At 37.4% G+C, this 15,717-nt stretch overlaps 1 protein-coding gene across 1 annotated transcript in view; it reads right to left on the bottom strand.

The window, feature by feature from the left end:
- Positions 1-3,391: 3,391 nt before the first annotated feature.
- LOC121389878 (6-phosphogluconate dehydrogenase, decarboxylating-like) overlaps positions 3,392-15,717 on the bottom strand; it is a 63,577-nt gene continuing 51,251 nt past the window's right edge. Inside the window, exons 11-13 of the mRNA XM_041521538.1 lie at positions 14,367-14,466; positions 7,456-7,578; positions 3,392-4,896 (exon numbers count right to left, since the gene is read on the bottom strand). Coding sequence (XP_041377472.1) covers positions 4,777-4,896; positions 7,456-7,578; positions 14,367-14,466 — 343 coding nt within the window. The 3' untranslated portion in view covers positions 3,392-4,776. The remainder of the gene's footprint in view (positions 4,897-7,455; positions 7,579-14,366; positions 14,467-15,717) is intronic.

Below are 15,717 nucleotides of genomic sequence, written 5' to 3'. Positions count from 1 at the left end.
TCGACTTCGAGAAGCTGGTTTACAGGCTAGGAGACCGTACGTTAGCCCTGTCTTGCGACGCCAACATCGACATTTACGTGTTCCCTTGTGCATGAATGTACAGGGGTGGAACTTGGAAAACTGGCGCAAGTATGGTTCAGTGACAAGACACATTTCCTTCTACAGCGACATGATGGACAACAACGTGTTTACAGATGCCGCAATGAATGTTTTGCCAACAACCGTGTCGCCCAAGTTGACAGATTCGGTAGAGGGAGTGTCATGATGTGGGGAGCCATCTCATACACTGGCAAAAGTGAATTTGTGTTCGTACAAGGCAACCGGACAGCTGTATGCTACAGGGATAAAATTCTTCGCCTTCACATACTTCCCATTTTGGATCGATAGAGAGAACTCTTTCAGCAGGACAATGCCAGGCCGCATACAGCATGTGTAACAATGGATTTCCTACAGAATGAGAACATTAATGTGCTGCCATGGCCATCAAGATCGCCAGATCTCAACCCCATTGAACATCTATAGGACGAACTGGACAGATGTGTATGGCAGCGTGACCGGGAGCCTCGATCAGATGCTTCCGCAACTGTCACATGCACTGCAAGAAGAATGGGCTAGGATTCCACGTACCTGGATTCAGAGACTCATTCAGTCTATGCCAAGGAGATGTCGCGCAGTGATTGCTGCTGCTGGTGGCCACACAAGATACTGATTTCAGTGCCCTCGTGCGACGCTGTTTGGTGACAAAAACGCCTCCACTGCCGTCATTCCTTAGCAAGAATATTGTCACATACTCATGTCAAATTTGACTGTGATATGATCATAAATAACGAAATTATGCCACTTTGTATTAAAAGAGATAATTCCATGAATATTTCGCCTATGCGTTTCTTTTTTGACAGAGTATATATTATATTATGTAATAAAATTATATATATCGGTTGGCCCTTCAAAAACCGATAACACTACTGAATATGGAATTGGCTAAAAAGTATGGGGACTGTAATTTTAATATTTTACACTCATTACTATGTGGATATTTTCCAAATTCCACATTTCGTTAAAATAGCAACAGATTCAAAATTGTAAGTAAAACAAATGTGACATGAAAAGGTGAATGAAATTTTATCTGCCTTTGTTATGGCATGGCAGTATTCACAGAGAATAAACTAAAGAAAACAATTGTGATTTTTTTTTTTTTTTTCGAAAATCTACGTCCTCGTGAAAAAAAATTGAGGGCAGTCTATGGACACACTAACCACCATTTTAAGTAAAGTAGATACAATTTCACTTAGTTTTTGGGGTTGCATCTTTTGACTTACAATAATGTATGATCATTTTGGAACTGATCGCATTGGCCCATTTCATCCCTGCTAAATGTTTTTACCAAGTGATGAGCTAGATCAGAGTTTCTGCACATGCAAGCATGCTGCTTGCCTATCAGTTCAATACGTGGGGTGTAAAACACCATATAAACAAACAGTTTGAGCAGTGCAATTTCACCCTGCTTGTCATTTAGAGCAGTGTGATTTTTCCACATTCCATGTTTTTCAAAAAACAAAGTCTGCTATAACTCCCTCCTTAATTTAAGTCCTCGCAACTTTTATGTAAATAATAAAATAAAAACCCTCCCCCCCACCAATGAGAATTAAAGTCACACATGTGTACTCGTGTCTGACAAGAAACGTGCTGATGGTAAGTTGAAATGGGTTGCACTTAAAATAGTGCTATCACTCCGGAAGTGATCTGTCCCAGGACAACTATTAGTGTAGACAATTATTTACACTTGTTAAACACGCAAGTTTTACTAATGTATTTCGACCATATATCGAAGGAAGGAACAATCTGCAGGAGCACAGAGAAATAATTATTATTCAGATACATATTCCAGTGTTAGAAGTGTATCATAAAAAATGCACCACAAAGGACAACATGACACAGAACAAAGGGTTAGGGTTTGGAAAATGTATCATTTCAATTCTTTTTTTTATATTAATATAATGAGAATGATTGGCAGTGGGCACAAATATTCAATTCTGAGAGGCCTGGATGTGAATTATATACTCTTCAAAAAAGTAGGGGAACCTGAAATATTAATGTTAATGTCAACTATTAGACATCCTAGTAAAGAACGTTCAGGTCTGTTTATCAACACACCGAAACACATTCCATAGTTGCACGTGCATCACGCAGTTGCCCCATACACGTCATATGCGTCCATGGAGTGTCATTCTCGATTTTGACCATTTCCAGGAAGGCCGCTTAATCACTGTGGAACATTATTTCTGTCAATCTTTTTTATTCTGTTGATTATACAGTTGTTATTGTTTTGTTTTTAGTCATTTTCATTGTTTGAATTTGCGATTTACTGATTAAAAAAACATCAACTTTCAAATTTCACTTCTGACCCCATTCGTCCTTCAAGATCTTTGGTGGTCATAAAACCTACTGTAATACTGAACTACCGATTGTAATGTTTGCCCAATTAATTCACTATTATCATGTAACCATTCCCCACTGCTAATATACATATACTTTACAATTTTGACAATTGTAAATTCTTATTAGAGTTCCCCTACGTATTTTGAAGAGTATATTAAAGGGTATAGAGTGTTTCTTGTGTTGTGATCTAATATCTGACGGTATGTCACATGGTCCCTTCACACACAGCAGTATACAATATCTGATGGTATGTCACATGGTTCCTTCACACACAGCAGTATACAACAACTGATGGTATGTCACATGGTTCCTTCACACACAGCAGTATACAATATCTGATGGTATGTCACATGGTCCCTTCACGCACAGCAGTATACAATATCTGATGGTATGTCACATGGTCCCTTCACACACAGCAGTATACAATATCTGATGGTATGTCACATGGTCCCTTCACACACAGCAGTATACAACATCTGATGGTATGTCACATGGTCCCTTCACACACAGCAATATACAACATCTGATGGTATGTCACATGGTCCCTTCACACACAGCAATATACAACATCTGATGGTATGTCACATGGTCCCTTCACACACAGCAATATACAACATCTGATGGTATGTCACATGGTCCCTTCACACACAGCAGTATACAACATCTGATGGTATGTCACATGGTCCCTTCACACACAGCAATATACACTGCTGAGCTACAACTGATTACACAAATTAAAGCACTATTACTACATGTGTATGTCAAACATAGGCGGGTTTCTTTATGTACAATTTATAGGAAATTAAACAAGCTTTCATTTCGTATCATGTTTATGTCCTGAGTGAAAATAATTTTCACGAGGAACATAAACATGATATGAAATGGTAGCGAGTTTAATATCCTATTTATTTCCACATAATTGATCTTAATTTATATAACTCAACTCATTTGGTTGATGTTCCTGTAAGGTTTTATTGCACCAATCGTATGACGTCGAAGTGTTACATCTCATTTACAATTCTAGTGGATTAAAAGGATTTATGGGAACATATCTTACAATAGCTACAAACTCAGGGCAGACTCTTGAATGGGAATACGTTTAAATCTTGATAAAATTCAAGCTGTAGAACTTGAATGGTCAAAACAGGACTCACAGCAATACAAGATGAATGGCACAAGACAAATAACCTCAAGTGAAAGCCATACTTAATCATGTACATTCAATTAAATTTCTATCTATGTGGATTAATCTGGATGCCAAAAATTAATAGCCAAAATTTGATCAGAAAATTTATAGCCAAAATTAAGTCGTATTTAGCTAAAGATAATAATTTTTTTAAATAGCTATACACATACAAATGATACAGTTTTCAAATTAGATTTTTCGCAAATTGGTAATGACAAATATCTGTCAAATGACAGCTTAATTAAAGCCTGCATGTCTATGTATGCATGGGTGGTGCTTATTAGTTTGTAAATAATGTCATTTCGGTAAGCGACAATGATGTCATTGTCCCTGGTCTTAACGCTGTGCATTCCCATGTCTCATTGGGTTATGTTGTAAGTAATTGTCAGATTTTATGTTATTAAAAGGTGAGTAATAAATAAAATACTACACTAAAATACTCTAATTGGACCAGTAGGTGAGTAATCATTTAAATTATAAAGGGTCAAGAATATTCTCGGATGTGGCCTAATAGTTGGTTGTATGGAGATAGCTGGGACAGGGGTGGGTGAGATGGGGACTCCCCACAAACATGCCTCTTCCCCCCCCCCCCCCCCATAACTTTAAATGTGTCAATTGTACAGTGTAGGTGCCCAGCACCACCAGCAACCCCTACCAATACAGAATCATGGCTCAGCCAATGCAACAGTGCTCGATGCAAAGTGATTCTACTGTACATTTATATATATATTTTACTTTTAATTATATCATGTACAGCATAACTTAGGTTTATGAAAAGGCATACATGTATCAAAATGTTTTAAATATAACCATAAAATAAACATAATTTTTATCAAAAATATTTTGACAAAATACCACTTCTTATGCTGAACACCATAATTAGACAATTACAGAGAAATCTGCCAAAAGGCACATACATTGTACTATGATCAACAAACATATTATTATTTAGTTGCTTTACGGTCTTCATCTACTTATAACTGTTCATATATTAAATATTTGTTGAAATAAATATTCGTAATAAAAATTATGTCATTGTCTATCAAAATATAAACCCATTTATTTCCTCTTGAACAACTAACATGTGAATGTTTGCTGATTGTTGCTCGACACTGCCTGAAAGTCTCTTACATTATGCAGAACACCAAGCTTTAGGCGGAGTAGGTTGTGGAGGATACGTTTCCGCCATGACCTGTCCAGTTGGTGTGGATGTGAGTCCCGGGATTGTTGACCATCTCATATGTGTGAGCTCCAAAATAATCACGCTGAGCCTGAAATATCACAACAAATATAAACTCACTGGTCTTTATGTGAAATATTGTGACAGATATAAACTCACTGGTCTTTATGTGAAATATCACAACAAATATCCCTGGTCTTTATCTGAAACATTGTGACAGATATAAACTCACTGGTCTTTATGTGAAATATCACAACATATATAAACTCCCTGGTCTTTATATGAAACATTGTGACAGATATAAACTCACTGGTCTTTATGTGAAATATCACGACAGATATAAACTCACTGGTCTTTATGTGAAATATCATGACATACATAAACTCACTGGTCTTTATGTGAAATATCACAACAGATATAAACTCACTGGTCTTTATGTGAAATATCACAACAGATATAAACTCCCTGGTCTTTATGTGAAATATCACAACAGATATAAACTCCCTGGTCTTTATGTGAAATATCACGACAGATATAAACTCACTGGTCTTTATGTGAAATATCATGACATACATAAACTCACTGGTCTTTATGTGAAATATCACAACAGATATAAACTCCCTGGTCTTTATGTGAAATATCACAACAGATATAAACTCCCTGGTCTTTATGTGAAATATCACAACAGATATAAACTCCCTGGTCTTTATATGAAATATCACAACAGATATAAACTCACTGGTCTTTATCTGAAACATTGTGACAGATATAAACTCACTGGTCTTTATGTGAAATATCACAACAGATATAAACTCCCTGGTCTTTATATGAAACATTGTGACAGATATAAACTCACTGGTCTTTATGTGAAATATCACAACAGATATAAACTCCCTGGTCTTTATCTGAAACACTGTGACAGATATAAACTCACTGGTCTTTATGTGAAATATCATGACATACATAAACTCACTGGTCTTTATCTGAAACAGCATGACAGATATAAACTCACTGTACTTTATGTGAAATATCACAACAGATATAAACTCACTGGGCTTTATGTGAAATATCACAACAGATATAAACTCACTGGTCTTTATGTGAAATATCACAACAGATATAAACTCCCTGGTCTTTATCTGAAACATTGTAACAGATATAAACTCACTGGTCTTTATGTGAAATATTGTGACAGATATAAACTCACTGGGCTTTATGTGAAATATCACAACAGATATAAACTCCCTGGTCTTTATATCTGAAACATTGTGACAGATATAAACTCACTGGTCTTTATGTGAAATATCATGACATATATAAGCTCACTGGTCTTTATCTGAAACATCATGACAGATATAAACTCACTGGTCTTTATGTGAAATATCACAACAGATATAAACTCACTGGGCTTTATGTGAAATATCACAACAGATATAAACTCACTGGGCTTTATGTGAAATATCACAACAGATATAAACTCACTGGTCTTTATGTGAAATATCACAACATATATAAACTCACTGGTCTTTATGTGAAATATCACAACAGATATAAACTCCCTGGTCTTTATCTGAAACACTGTGACAGATATAAACTCACTGGTCTTTATGTGAAATATCATGACATACATAAACTCACTGGTCTTTATCTGAAACAGCATGGCAGATATAAACTCACTGTACTTTATGTGAAATATCACAACAGATATAAACTCACTGGGCTTTATGTGAAATATCACAACAGATATAAACTCGCTGGTCTTTATGTGAAATATCACAACAGATATAAACTCCCTGGTCTTTATCTGAAACATTGTGACAGATATAAACTCACTGGGCTTTATGTGAAATATCACAACAGATATAAACTCCCTGGTCTTTATATCTGAAACATTGTGACAGATATAAACTCACTGGTCTTTATGTGAAATATCGTGACATATATAAGCTCACTGGTCTTTATCTGAAACATCATGACAGATATAAGCTCACTGGTCTTTATGTAAAATATCACAACAGATATAAACTCCCTGGTCTTTATATCTGAAACATTGTGACAGATATAAACTCACTGGTCTTTATGTGAAATATCATGACATATATAAGCTCACTGGTCTTTGTCTGAAACATCATGACAGATATAAGCTCACTGGTCTTTATGTGAAATATCACAACAGATGTAAACTCCCTGGTCTTTATATCTGAAACATTGTGACAGATAGAAACTCACTGGTCTTTATGTGAAATATCATGACATATATAAGCTCACTGGTCTTTATCTGAAACATCATGACAGATATAAACTCACTGGTCTTTATGTGAAATATCACAACAGATATAAACTCACTGGGCTTTATCTGAAACATTGTGACAGATATAAACTCACTGGTCTTTATCTGAAATATCACAACAGATATAAACTCACTGGTCTTTATGTGAAATATCACAACAGATATAAACTCACTGGTCTTTATGTGAAATATCACAACAAATATAAACTCACTGGTCTTTATGTGAAATATCACAACAGATATAAACTCACTGGTCTTTAATTAAGGACTCAACTAACCAAGATCAACTAATATAGGCGAAGATATACATGTATATGTATGATATTGTTAATATTACTAAAACTGAGTTGTAGAAAACACCTGTATAAGATTTGCTGGCAGTTTGGCTGTGCGGTATCCATCAAAGAAGGCAAGAGCCGTGCTGAATGCCGGGGTCGGCACGCCCAGATTCACAGCGGTGCTCACCACACGGCGCCAAGATTCCTGAAAGTTAAAACACAACAACTATTACTTTAACAACACCTCAGCACATTTTAAACTACAGCTATGTGACGTCTAAGATACAACTATTTTCGCATGCCAGGGAACCTTTTGTCTAATTTCTTACTTTTGACTGACGGGGAAAACCAGATGTGGTTACGTTAAGACTACTCCCATATACATGTATAAAGCAAAAAAGAATCTTTTATATGCTTTCCTACATACAAGACAGTCAGTGGGGTTCCTAGCTGGCTAGTGTAAAAAGTCATTTTCAATTCAAGTTCATGCAACAGTTTAATTTTTGGTATTACCTTGCAGCTTAGTGTCTCTAGAGGAAGTTTTGTCTGAGTGTACAAAAATCTGTTTGGAGAAATCCAAGATAGCCACCATTTTCAAAATGGCGGCATCAATTTCCATCAATTCAATTTCTAGGCATATCTCATGGTCCCTTTTACAAAATGTTACAAATAATGTGTCAAATCAGATGTTTATATGATCAAAGAATCTGTTTGTGGACATAAATATATGGTCTAAGAAAAGTAGTCAAAGATAACGAGCCATAAGTCTGAAAATGTGATTGGAATCAAGGGGTTTCACCTTAGCATTCTGAATACTATCATTAGACATATGAAGTAGGCAGGAATGTCAGTAAAATACTATCATTAGACATATGAAGTAGGCAGGAATGTCAGTAAAATACTATCATTAGACATATGAAGTAGGCAGGAATGTCAGTAAAATACTATCATTAGACATATGAAGTAGGCAGGAATGTCAGTAAAATACTATCATTAGACATATGAAGTAGGCAGGAATGTCAGTAAAAGGATATAAAACACTTATTTAATATTCGTTTTTATTGAAATAAACAAACTGCAAATAATTTTTTCTGTTTACTCAATACTGTCTCATAAATTGTTAGACTTTTTGAGTAAGTTTAAAATTTGAGTTAAATTCTCTTTTTATTGATTTAAAATGTACTTTTCATTTCAGAATTAACTATATCCTACTTTTGTGTTTAATGTAATCTTTACACAAGAATATTATAATAATTATATGATACAGGTACTACATGAGTATTGTAATCTTTACACAAGAATATTATAATAATTATATGATACAGGTACTACATGAGTATTGTAATCTTTACACAAGAATATTATAATAATTATATGATACAGGTACTACATGAGTATTGTAATCTTTACACAAGAATATTATAATAATTATATGATACAGGTACTACATGAGTATTGTAATCTTTACACAAGAATATTATAATATTATATGATACAGGTACTACATGAGTATTGTAATCTTTACACAAGAATATTATAATATTATATGATACAGGTACTACATGAGTATTGTAATCTTTACACAAGAATATTATAATAATTATATGATACAGGTACTACATGAGTATTGTAATCTTTACACAAGAATATTATAATAATTATATGATACAGGTACTACATGAGTATTGTAATCTTTACACAAGAATATTATAATAATTATATGATACAGGTACTACATGAGTATTGTAATCTTTACACAAGAATATTATAATATTATATGATACAGGTACTACATGAGTATTGTAATCTTTACACAAGAATATTATAATATTATATGATACAGGTACTACATGAGTATTGTTTGAGCGCTTCCTCTAAAAGAGTTGTAACTATTGGACGGTCTATCACTGATCAAGCAAGGACTAATTCTGACATACATTGTAGTCTGTCCTTCAGTTCTTCGTAAGCAAATTTATACAGTGGCAGCTCTCGACAACCTGGACCATAATCCCTCATCCAAAACGGCAACCACATCTTTCCACGGTACTGGAATTTTTATTTTTCAGTTTCCTTCATCAGATCAACCAGGATTGATCCAAGAACCTTTACTCTTTGTGATTTGACTGACGGACCCAAGTAGTAAGCACCAGTGGATCTATTCTGCCTCAATCCTACACATTTGTACCACCTGCAAGCCAGAAGCTCCTCACCCAACCTCCTGTAAAGGATGTACAGCCATTGCCAATGAGTTCAGTCAATGACGAGATGCAGCATGAATAACAAAAATGGCTGTCTGTAGTGTAGGACAGACTGTATGTGGAATCAGAATCAGATGCACTTCATCCACTGATGTGGTCTTCATTTCATGCTTCTTGATCAGATACAGTTGGACAACCACTGAAATGTATCAAACCATTTGACCACTTTTTCCTAGCAAAGCAGAAACCCCGGCAATGATACGACATGGCATGGTTTCATAGTGCAAAAGACAACTGCGTACCTCAATTCTGGACAAGTTCCCCTGCTGGTAGCTAGTTGACCAACCTCAGTATATGATATTGTAAAGATACAATGGACCTTCCCAGAAATCTTTGAAAAAGACAAGTTTGTGGTTATTTTAGGATGTCTTTATATAAAAATGGCATTGTGGGCTACAATGGGAGATCTCTTATGTGGGTCTGGACGGCCTGAAGACTTGACAGATGTAGGGATGTGAAAAACAGAGGCAGCAGCAACATCTTTTCTTAATGCATCTAATATGAAAATATGATATGCCCACCAAGTTACTGTTTTGGTCCATGACTATCTTCTCATGCAAGCTCACAAGAAGAGTGGGACCAAGCTACCCATTGAGAATTGGATTTCAGAGGCTGCTGAGGAGAATCCTACAGTACACACATGGCATCTCTTACTCAGATACTGACAACTCATTTTAATGTTCATCCGATAAAATTGAGAGAGAGAGAAAGTTCAAACTCATTGTTGATATACTCTATGAAAGCTTGCACCTCAGTTTTTCATTCTTGATCACCAGAATTATGCCTGTTGGATCGCCATCTTTATTTGAGACTTGCATAATCTTCTAGAGAGCATCCAGTTTGTTTGAGATGGGGCACTGGACAATATCAAGAAGCAGTCATCGGTGTTCATCCATACCTATTGATCCAGCACATGAACAGGCCAATAAAAGGGTTCAAGGAATTGGTGCTGTAATTGGTCTGACAGAGCAGCCAACTATGATAGAATGCTGAATCCTCATTGGTCAAGAAATTAACTGAGTAGTTGAAGAATATGCAAGCATAAATGATGATGATGGTGATGATGATAAATATCTCCCACACCATGAGGAATGGCATGTACTACAGGACTGTTTTTAGCACCATGTCATGGATCTAACAAATGCCTTGTATATGCCTTGTTAAGCAGAGGAAATCAATTTGAGGAGAACAGTAAGTACCTGGTTACCATACAGAAGGTGATTGTAGACAAATCAACTGCCACTTCTGTCTATCAAATAGAATGTATGGGACAAGAACAATATGAACACTTTAGAAAAAATGTGCTAGAATTGAATAGCATGCCTCTGACAGCACCAATTAAGCGAAACAATTTCCTTCTGTTTCAGAAAAAGAAAATCCGTAAAACGATAACAATGCAGAGCAATATTTGGCATTTCAAGCAACATATTTAACTGAAGTGGAGGAATATATATAACCTAAAAGAACAAAAAGAAGAATACAGAAGTTTTTTTAGCATGTCAGTTTAGTCATACGTGGAACATGTCTATCATACAGGAAAACTAATTTTGTAAGTATCTGACTACATGTAGCACCTATTTTTTTTGTTTTAACAGTTCATGTTTTTCATTTTAAAACTGATCATTGTTGATTTTTTTAGAATTAGACAAGATGCAAGATAGCCGCTGATTGCTCAACCTTGCAGGAAGCTCATCGCTAGCTTTCAGGAAGCTCATCGCAAGCTTGCGGGAAGCTCGTCGCAAGCATGTGGGAAGCTCATTGCAAGGTTGTAAAAAGGTTCCAAATACTAGCTTAAATTGACCAAGCTTGTGTGAAGCTTGTCGCAAGCGTGTGGGAAGCTCGTTGCAAGGTTGTAAAAAGGTTCCAAATACTGAATAACTGAACAAGCATGCAGGAAGCTCGTCGCAAGCATGCGGGAAAGCCGTCACAAGTGTGCAGGAAGATTGTCGCAAGCGTGCAGGAAGCTTGTCGCAAATGTGCAGGAAGCTTGTCACAAGCATGCGGGAAGCTTGCGAAATGCTAGTTGCAACCTTGTGGGAAGCTCGTCGCAAGCATGCGGGAAACTCAGCACAAGCTTGCGGGAAGCTCATCGCAAGCTTGCGGGAAGCTCGTTGCAAGCGTGTGGAAAGCTTGCAAAATGCTAGTCGCAAGCATGCAGGAAGCTTGTCGCAAGCGTGCGGGAAGCTTGCGAGATGCTAGTTACAAGCATGCAAGAAACTGGTGGGAAGCTTGCTGCAAGCATGCAACAAGTTGGTCGCATGGTTGTATAAAGGTTCCAAATACTAGCTCGAAACATGGTAGTTATACTACCGTGTAAAATATGCTTGTACAACCTTGTCGCAAGGTAGTTACCAGCTAGTTACCAGCTATTTAGTAAGCTTGCAAATTTTTGTTTGGGATTATAAAGAAAATGCTTATTTTTACTAATTTAGTAAATAGCTATTTATATCTCAGGCACTTTGTTGTTCATTCGCCTTGAACATGGTGAATAACTGTTGTGTGAAGCGGTTGATCTAATTATACAGTCGATCTAATTATACAGTCGTGCTAAAAAAAACATTACTTAATCTGATTTTTTTTGTTGAAATGAGCATCTTGTCTGAAGCAGGGGGGTTCAAACACCCTGACAACCCACACTGAATCTGTTACTGCTATTCTTATATGCGAAGTTTAATGAAAATCAAATGACAATTCTAATAACACAAAATTTGATTGACTAATCAAGTCCATTTGTGGGAGTAAAATGAGCATGAAGTTCCGAATGGCTGTTACAAAGGTCCACCTACCTGATAGTTCTGAATGGCTGTGACAAAGGTCCACCTACCTGACAGTGCTGAATGGCTGTCACAAAGGTCCACCTACCTGATAGTGCTGAATGGCCGTCACAAAGGTCCACCTACCTGATAGTTCTGAATGGCCGTCACTAAGGTCCACCTACTTGACAGTTCTGAATGGCCGTCACAAAGGTCCACCTACTTGACAGTTCTGAATGGCCGTCACTAAGGTCCACCTACTTGACAGTTCTGAATGGCCGTCACAAAGGTCCACCTACTTGACAGTTCTGAATGGCCGTCACAAAGGTCCACCTACTTGACAGTTCTGAATGGCCGTCACAAAGGTCCACCTACTTGACAGTTCTGAATGGCCGTCACAAAGGTCCACCTACCTGACAGTGCTGAATGGCCGTCACAAAGGTCCACCTACCTGATAGTTCTGAATGGCCGTCACAAAGGTCCACCTACTTGACAGTTCTGAATGGCCGTCACAAAGGTCCACCTACTTGATAGTTCTGAATGGCCGTCACAAAGGTCCACCTACCTGATAGTTCTGAATGGCCGTCACAAAGGTCCACCTACTTGACAGTTCTGAATGGCCGTCACAAAGGTCCACCTACTTGACAGTTCTGAATGGCCGTCACAAAGGTCCACCTACTTGACAGTTCTGAATGGCCGTCACAAAGGTCCACCTACCTGATAGTTCTGAATGGCCGTCACAAAGGTCCACCTACCTGATAGTTCTGAATGGCCGTCACAAAGGTCCACCTACCTGACAGTTCTGAATGGCCGTCACAAAGGTCCACCTACCTGATAGTTCTGAATGGCCGTCACAAAGGTCCACCTACCTGACAGTTCTGAATGGCCGTCACAAAGGTCCACCTACTTGACAGTTCTGAATGGCCGTCACAAAGGTCCACCTACCTGATAGTGCTGAATGGCCGTCACAAAGGTCCACCTACCTGATAGTTCTGAATGGCCGTCACAAAGGTCCACCTACCTGACAGTTCTGAATGGCCGTCACAAAGGTCCACCTACCTGATAGTTCTGAATGGCTGTCACAAAGGTCCACCTACCTGACAGTTCTGAATGGCCGTCACAAAGGTCCACCTACCTGACAGTTCTGAATGGCCGTCACTAAGGTCCACCTACTTGACAGTTCTGAATGGCCGTCACAAAGGTCCACCTACTTGACAGTTCTGAATGGCCGTCACAAAGGTCCACCTAACTGATAGTTCTGAATGGCTGTCACAATGGTCCACCTACCTGACAGTTCTGAATGGCTGTCACAATGGTCCACCTAACTGATAGTTCTGAATGGCTGTCACAATGGTCCACCTACCTGACAGTTCTGAATGGCTGTCACAATGGTCCACCTACCTGACAGTTCTGAATGGCTGTCACAATGGTCCACCTAACTGATAGTTCTGAATGGCTGTCACAAAGGTCCACCTACCTGAAAGTTCTGAATGGCTGTCACAATGGTCCACCTACCTGACAGTTCTGAATGGCCGTCACAATGGTCCACCTACCTGACAGTTCTGAATGGCCGTCACAATGGTCCACCTACCTGACAGTTCTGAATGGCCGTCACAATGGTCCACCTACCTGACAGTTCTGAATGGCCGTCACAATGGTCCACCTACCTGACAGTTCTGAATGGCTGTCACAAAGGTCCACCTACCTGACAGTTCTGAATGGCCGTCACAATGGTCCACCTACCTGACAGTTCTGAATGGCCGTCAAAAAGGTCAACACCTACCTGAAAGTTCTGAATGGCCGTCAAAAAGGTCAACACCTACCTGAAAGTTCTGAATGGCCGTCACAAAGATCAACACCTACCTGACAGTTCTGAATGGCCGTCAAAAAGGTCAACACCTACCTGAAAGTTCTGAATGGCCGTCACAAAGATCAACACCTACCTGACAGTTTGAATGGCCGTCACAAAGATCAACACCTACCTGACAGTTTTGAATGGCAGTTTTGAAGAAGTCGTCCAATAACAAATTGCTGAGATTGGAGTTTTTCTCAAATGCCTGTTTGATGTTTCCCAAGAACACGCTGAAACGAATGAGAAACAATCATCTTAAATTTTGGTGAGTTTTGTGCAGTGCATTAATAATAAGTGTGAGGGAGATATGGTGGATTGTACTTATTTTAGACTTTTAGTTTGGGATCACATGAGAAGAGATTTAAAATAATTTTAAATAAAGACTACTACATTTATTTAGTGGTCATTAGAAACCATTTATTGTACACCAAGTTGTTTTAATATATATTTAACAAGTGAAAGCAAGTTGTATATGCTTTTAAACAATGAGTTGTAAGATAAATTGTATTTAATGAATACAAATGTAGTACAAAATATGCTGTTGCTTACTTAAAATACCAGGTTTAAAATAAGAGTCAAACTTTTTTCTAACAGCATATAGTGTTTGTAGTTAACGTATGCATCACAGTCAAATCAGTTTCAGGTAAAGATATACCCGCTACATCTCAAAATAATAAATTTGTATTGTTGTTTTTTTGTTCATTGGATAACATATGGCACTGTTGACCTAGTCATCACCTAGGAGCAGCCAGTCGTATGTCTTTAAATTGTTATCCCATATATAAGTGTTATTAGTATGTGAACATAAATTATTAAAAATAACTAATGATGTACTCACCAATGAGAGAGTTAAAAAATAAATTATCAATCACATATTAAATGCAGAGTTAATATGTTTTTCTTATTTCACTACAGTAAAACATATGATGACAAAATAAATACAGTACGTTAAAATATTACACAATACATATTATGTAGTAGAACTGATAATGCTACTATAAAACACATTGGGTGGGGGGGGGGGGGGGGGGGGTCTGAGGGGTTTGTCCAAACCCTCCCACAAAAGCTGAGAGCCACTTTTTTCTTTTTTTAATATTGCACAAATAGTTGACTGTAACTTTTGCAACTCTCCCATAAAACAATATTTGCTTGTCTTCATCATTTAGGATACCCCTTACCAAAGCTGCATACATGATTCAGAATTTCTAACTAATCTGGCAAAAAGAAAAGAAAAAAGGAACCTACATGTAACAAACATGTTTAATTGTAGTTTCTGCTATATTGATGACCTCGTTGCATTCGATAATCACATGACAATAACAGCAGTTCACCTTCCATTGATTTATCAACCAAAGTTAGCAATAAAAGGTTAACAACAGAAAGTAATCCTGTTAGGTCAGGTCAAGTCATAGGTTTTAACATGCACATTCAGAACAAGTTGTTGTAGCACATGCATGTCATGGCGCAGCTGTCGACATTTG

The sequence above is a fragment of the Gigantopelta aegis genome, chromosome 15 (genome assembly GCF_016097555.1).
Source record: "Gigantopelta aegis isolate Gae_Host chromosome 15, Gae_host_genome, whole genome shotgun sequence".
In the NCBI taxonomy this organism is placed as follows: Eukaryota; Metazoa; Mollusca; class Gastropoda; order Neomphalida; family Peltospiridae; genus Gigantopelta; species Gigantopelta aegis.
Note: the sequence above shows the minus strand (reverse complement) of the source record. Positions and strands in the feature narration are given on the sequence as shown.